Here is a 6,781-nt window from a genome sequence, read left to right as displayed (position 1 = left end):
TGCTTTGTATATAATATTTTCTTACCTCTTTGGCCATGGCCAAGACCCAGTTTATTAAAAGACACATTTAAAATACTGAGGTTTGAAGTGTTAGACAGTTAATGCAGTGGAGGGAGTTGTACTCAAAAGCTGATTTGAATTCATTGAGAACATTGGTTTTAGGGTTTACAACAAAGAAAGTGGTGTGCACCAGTTGGATTTGGGAAGGAAAAGAAGAGTCTGTAAACAAGGGGAAATGGGCTTGTTCCTTTTGCCTAGTTATTTATAAAAGAGAGAGAGGCTAAAAAATGCAATCCTGCTCGTCTTTGACCTGAGAAATCCAGATCCTCTCCAGACTGGAAGACTCTGGCTAGCTGTGCAATAAGTGAGTGACAATGTCACACAAGCCAAGAGAATAAAAACAATTGTTTTGCTTTCTTTGTTTTGCTTTAACCAATATTATTTGTTTGTTTTAGTACCAGCTGCTTGATTTCAGTGACTGACACCTGGGGGAAAAGAAGCCTTTCTTAAAGACTAAAGTGTTAAGAGTTCACAGTAAATTGTGCAGAGAATACCCATCCTTCCCTGCAAAAATGTTATATCAAAACCAGGAATGGGTTCAGGGAAGACTGGATTAGATCCAAAGCTCATACAGTCCCGTGTCCTGTGTTGGACAGTGACGAACACCAGATACTTCACAGCAAGGTACTAAAAACCCTACAGTAGTAGACAGGGTAATGCCTCCCCATGCTCCCTCTGCCCACTGACTCCCATCCTGATTTTTAACAGGTGGAAATTGGCTTTAGACCCATGGCAGGAGATATACCATCTTTTCCTAAAGCTCATGAGCATTAACTCTGTAAACTCTGGATATTCCTGTTTGCCACATACCTGTCCAACCCCTCTTTGAATCTGGCTAATCTCTTGGCCTGAATGACTCTGTGGCAAGGAGTTCTCCTGCTAATCCCGTGTTTTATGAAAAACTATTTTGTTTGATCAGTTTTAAATTTCTCACCTTTATAGTTCATGGAATGTCCTTGTATTATTAAACTGGGGGAATAAAAACTCCTGCTGTCTCCAAAATAAAATACAAACAGGAATTAAACAAAACTTCTCAGACCTCCTGTCTTCATTATAAATAGGCTGGAAAAGGGCATGAGCTGGCTACTTTTCAAAACCTGCAAAACTACAACAGTATTAGCAAGTGGGCCTCTGCCTGGCATTTACTGCTGCAGAGGCTTCACAGGAAATGTCCAAGTACTTCTTACTGTGGCATTTGGTGATGATGATTACCATACTGAAGAATGGGAGAAGGAGCCATGCCACCTCATGGATTTTCCTGCAACTCTCAAGACAGGTGCTTCTTAGCTTTGACACCTGCATTATGCCTGATTTAGGCAGGTATGGTCACAGTGCTACCCTTTAACATTTACTTTTGCAATAGGTGGGAGGGATGAGGAATTTGTGTTCATATTCCCAGGTGAGAAGATAGATTCTGAGAAGCAGTGAAAGGATTAGCTCTTCAACTTGTGAAAATGCTGCCCAAATCCTCCAGATCCTTCTCACTCTTCCTTCATTAGGATCCTAGTGCAGGCAAAGCATAGGAGGTCACCTGATGACTCTAGCTAAAGGGCAGTGAGTTGCTAAGTGGAAAGGATCCTTAATTTCTACTGGACCTGAAGCAAGGTAAGGACCTCAGAGAGCTCCTGTAGTGTAGAAATGGAACAGAATTATGTTTGTGCTTATGTTTGGGAAATAAGAGTGTAAGGAGTTAAATGAAATAGGCTGGTGTGACTGACCTAAATGAGGAAATGCAGAAGACAGGAGCTACCTGGCTACATATTATTTCTGCAGCCTTTGGTCTTGCATGTTTGTCTGTTTTCCAAACATTTAGCCAAACTTCTAAGCCCTCCAGAGGTGTGGCCATGCAACACTTCCTGCTTACACCACCTGGAATACTTTCCAGCTCATGCACACCAGACATGGCTCTACGCATCTAAGTCCATGCACAGAGCATGCTTTTGAATGAGTGTGTGTTAGCTAGGAAGAAGAAGGGGACATGGAAATATTGACTGGTGTTTTTGTGACCACAAAATGTGGCATTGTGTAGGGCAGAGGCCAAGACCAGGTACCATGTAAATTATAAGCATAGTTTGCTTATCAATGTGGGGCAAGCAGGGTGGGACTAGTAATGATGCTCCCTGCTTAGAGAAACAGACAGTGTGCCACTGATCTTGAAGGATTCCACTTCTTGTTGCTGTTCTGCATGTCTTTGTCTTCTCTGGCTCTCTGTAGTAGGCAAGTGAGTTCATCTGTTATTAAACTGAATGTTCATACATGTCTTGGATCCCCTCTTCAGATCCTGCAGTCAAAAAAATAAAGTGTAAGTGGTAATAATCCTAACCCACTAGGGTCCCAATTCCCCTGGCACCTTGATTCTGCCACAAAACAGGGAACAACAAATAATACAGTGAAAGTCACAAGGTTCTGCCAACATATCCTAAGGGAACCCTTCCTGACCCCATATTCACAGTCTGTTTAACCTTCTGAGTTAATGAATAGTCAAAGCTAGAGTTAAGGTGGAAACCAAATTGCTGTTCTAAGCACCTGTTTTCACTCAAACCTTTCTAAAATCATGGACTGTGGGTGTGATGCCTTCCTGGCTTCACAGCAATACCAATAGGCTGCAGGTCTTTTTTTCTAACTTGAAAGAAAAATATGTACAGCCCTTTTTGATTACTAGTGATTGAAAATAACAATAATTTGTAGTCACATAATGCTTCTGGCAATACTTTCCATGTGCTGGGCTAAACAGCAGAATCAGCTCCATTGTAAATCAAGAGTCCACAAGGTTTGTGTGTGTGGGTGTGTTATGGGTGTGTGCGCATGTGAAGAACTTATTGGGGACAACCTAAATGGGAGGTTGCCTGAGGTGGCAAATCATGCTCAGAAGTAGAGTTTGGGAGTAACTGCAGCTCTATGTTCCTCAAAAACAGGGCCCAAAACCCAACCCATTGACAAGATCCTATTCCTCAGTGAACTGTCCACAGGCACTAAGGGATTTACATGGGCACGTTCCAGCCTATGGGCTCCAAAGAGACTATTCACTGTGGGTGTATCTACATGTTCATTAATGTGCTGTAGTTACTGTGCATTAAGTTTAGTACTTGGATAACCAAGTATTAGATCAATGCACAGTAGCGCCAACACACAGGTTTTCTCTGACGTTAACTGTGCAGTAGCCTAGCACGGTTTTTGCCCAGCACGCTACTGTACAGTGTTATTAGGCTACCGTGCAGTTAGCATCTCGTGTAGACACACCCTGTGGCTACTGCTTCAGACATTCACTAGTCCTTTGGGGTGTCTGGCACCTCAGTCAGATGTGCATGATTCTCCTTTGTTGCTGGAGACTCTCAACCCCACCAGGTGCTCATACACTGGCTACATGAGCCCACCACAAGCAAATGCCCAAGTGCCCATGACACCTGCCTTTCTCTCCGGATCCTTGAGATCAGAACGAAACAGCTCTCTGTCTGATTCTTTGTGGAGAATGAATAAAGAAACTTGTAAGCTGGTCACAGCAAATCTACCCTAGTTACAAATAATGCACTTATGCTTAACAACAGAACCCAGACAAATTAGATTTGGGCAGAAAGTAACCAAATAAAATCTAGTTAAGGAAAAGCAGCTAAGACTTTGGGAAGTTTAGCTTAAGCAGTGTTATAGGAGTGCTCTATGTGTACAGGGAAATGGTTAACTCAAAAGGTGCCAGTAGATGGCACACTAGAATACATGTCACTCTCCCTGGGTTTTGTGGGACAAAAACACATGTGCACTACAAACTGCTTCTTGCATGCAGATACAGCTTTTTAATCTGGTACCAAAGTCAAAGCTATTTCAATTCCTAAACCCCAAAGCCCCTGCAGCATGTTGGGACCAGGTCATGCTCCCCGCACCTCCCTCCCCACATGGGGCCAGGATAGGGCTGGGCTATGTGCCTTTCCCCCATGGGGCTGGGCCATGCTCCCTCCCTCTTCCTGCCCCCCTCCCTACAAGGCCAGGTTGGAGATGAGATGCCCCCTGTCCACCTCCATGCCACTAGATGGAGCCCTGCCACGGCCACCCTGTGCTGGATTGGGACCATCAGCCATATCCAGCCCACAGAGAGCCTGAGCATCGTCCATCCAGCCCACTGGGCAAAAAGGTTTGGCACCACTATGATAAATTACTAAAAGGGTTTCTCTTTTTGCAAACCCTTCGTCCCCTTTATGATTATAGTATCAATCCCCATCTTCTTTAGTTTAGCTAATAATGTTCTATGGGGGACAGCATCAAATGCATAGTTTAACTCTATATAGATTAGATCTGCTGCATTCCCCTTATCTATGGGCAGAGAGAGATAGTTAGCTGTGCTAATCTAAAGTCAAGTAGAAGGCAAGGTAGGTTTGCACTTTATAAACTAACCAGAGTAGATACAGATATATAGCACAAACTTCCATGAGTCAAAGCTTACTTCATCAGATTCTGCAAAAGGACATGCAGCTGATATCAGAGCAATGTTTGTTCATTCTGTAAAGCAGGGATCAGCTGGTCTGTCCAATGTAGACAGCAAAGGGGCACTGTAAGCAGGTGATGGAGTTGCAGGTGTCACAGGGCACTAAGGCATGTCTGCTCCTTTAAGGGCCGAAGCAGCCTAGCCAGAGAGCCCTGCAAGCTAGGCAGAGCTCCACAGCTGCAGGTTGCCCAGGCAGCAGGCTAATGAGGGAATTAGCTGGCACCTGCACACAGTCAGCTGACCGGAAGGAGGCAGGGCCCTAGGCACATATAAGCCCCAGGGCTGGGCTAGCAGGAGTTAGTTCTCTGGCAGCTGCTAGGAGAAGGTGTGCCTGTATAGAAGAGCCACCCAGTGATGTTTGGTTGCCTGATCTGCTGCCTGCAAGACTAATGGGGCTCCAGGAGCAAATAAGGTACCCAGGGCTAGCGGGCACACAACAGTAGGGGAGAAGTTTGCCTTCCTAAAGGGGCAGAGTGTGCTCTCCATCATTATTGTTACGTTATAGCCCAGGGGCTTATGTTTATGTTGTCATTTGCACTGGTGAGGGACGAGGCTATAAGGCAGGAGTGGGCAAAATGCAGCCCTGGAGCCGGATGCGGCCCACCAGACCATTCTATCTGGCCTGCAGGGCCCCTAAAAAAATTAATATTTATCTGCCCTGGGCTGCCTGTCATGCAGCCCTCGATGGCTTGCCAAAACTCATTAAGCGGCCCTCTGCCCAAAATAACTGCCTGCCCCTGCTATAAGGGGAGGTGGAGGCCTCATTAGCAGGGATCTGAGTTTTCCATTTCCCATGGAAAAACAGATAAAACCAGATTCCTTGTTTTTATTGGAGAAAATGCAGATTTCTCTTTTTAGCAGAGAAATCTGCAGATTCTCCGCTTCTGCAAAGAGCTCTTGCAGGCTGGCACAACTCCAACCTACAAGAGCCAATTGGAAAAAGGGCAGGAAACCCCAAGCCCTGCCTGGAGTGGGGGAGGGCAGAGCCTGAGCCTCTGAGGCAGCCAAGGCCAGACTCAGGCTCGCCCTTCACCCCTGGAGCATGGAGGTAAGTGGGGCTGTGGGGCAGGGCTGGAGAAGATGGTTGGGGGCTGAGGGAGCAGGGGGTGCTGCTGGCCCCAGGTGGCACATTGCAGCTGTGAGCAGGGCCAGGGGTGAGGGCAGGGGTGCCCCTCTGCAAGGGGCTTTGTGGGAAAGCGATGTGGGCTGCAGTGTGGCAGTGCCCACCATGTGCGGGCTACACACATCGCCTGGCCATCTGCCCGGGGGAGAGGGTGGCTGGCATGTGGCCAGAGCACAGCTCTGTGGCTGCTGCAGCCATGGCAAGGGGTGGGGGCTGGGGCTTGCATGCAGTGGCTGCTGCCACTTGGAGGGCCGTGATGGCGGTGACAGCCGCTGCTTCCAAAAACTCTCACTGCTGCCGCAGAGCCATGCTTGGAGCTGTGGCCAGCGGCAGTAGTGCAGCATGGCGGTGGGGCTGGGAATGGTTGCGTGCTGCCCGGCCACCAGCATGCTGCTGCTGCTGCCTGGTGGCTGGCTGTACAGCTCCGTAGCAGCAGCAGCAGCAGGAGGTTTTGTACGTGGTGGCTATCACCACTGGCACTGGCAGCCCCACAGGCAAGTGGCAGCGGCTTCCATAGCAGGGGTGATGGCCACTGCCTCCACAACCTCCTGCTGCTGCCGTGGAGCCATGCTTGGAGCTGTGTAGCCAGTGGCAGCAGCGCAGTGGTGAGGCTGGGAATGGCTGCATGCTGCCTGGCCACCACCACCCCTCGCCATGCCGCTGCTGCCAGTCACACAGCTCCAGGTACAGCTCTGCAGTGGCAGTGGGAGGTTTTGGAGGCAGCAGCCATCACTGCCATCACGGCCCTCCGAGTAAGTGGCAGTGGCCGCTGTGTGCAAGCCCCAGCCCACCCTCGCTTGTCCATCCCTCGCTGTGGCTGCAGCATTGGTCACAGAGCTGTGCTCTGGCTGCATGCCAGCCTCCCTCTCCCTGCCCTGGGCAGCCAGCTGGGCAGAATGTGGCCTGCACATCACGGGCAGCACCACACTGCCCCCCATATCACTTGCCTGCAAAGCCCCTTGCAGAGTGGCACCCCTGCCCTCACCCCCTGGCTCTGCTCCCAGCTGCGATGTGCCACCTGGGGCCAGCAGCACCCCCTGCTCCTTCGGCCCCCAAGCCCTGCTTACCTCTAGGATCCAGGGGTGAAGGGCATGGCTCTGCAGTGGCAGCGCTTGCCCACAAAG

General features: G+C 48.9%; 1 protein-coding gene across 1 annotated transcript in view; it reads right to left on the bottom strand.

The window, feature by feature from the left end:
- Window positions 1–455: 455 nt before the first annotated feature.
- RNF43 (ring finger protein 43) overlaps window positions 456–6,781 on the bottom strand; it is a 92,142-nt gene continuing 85,816 nt past the window's right edge. The window contains exon 9 of the mRNA XM_019506747.1: window positions 456–2,341. Within this exon, the coding sequence (XP_019362292.1) occupies window positions 2,298–2,341 (44 nt within the window). The 3' untranslated portion in view covers window positions 456–2,297. The remainder of the gene's footprint in view (window positions 2,342–6,781) is intronic.

Source organism: Gavialis gangeticus, unplaced genomic scaffold (genome assembly GCF_001723915.1).
Source record: "Gavialis gangeticus isolate Ggan-Ray unplaced genomic scaffold, GavGan_comp1, whole genome shotgun sequence".
In the NCBI taxonomy this organism is placed as follows: Eukaryota; Metazoa; Chordata; order Crocodylia; family Gavialidae; genus Gavialis; species Gavialis gangeticus.
This window is presented reverse-complemented; position numbering and strand designations above follow the sequence as displayed.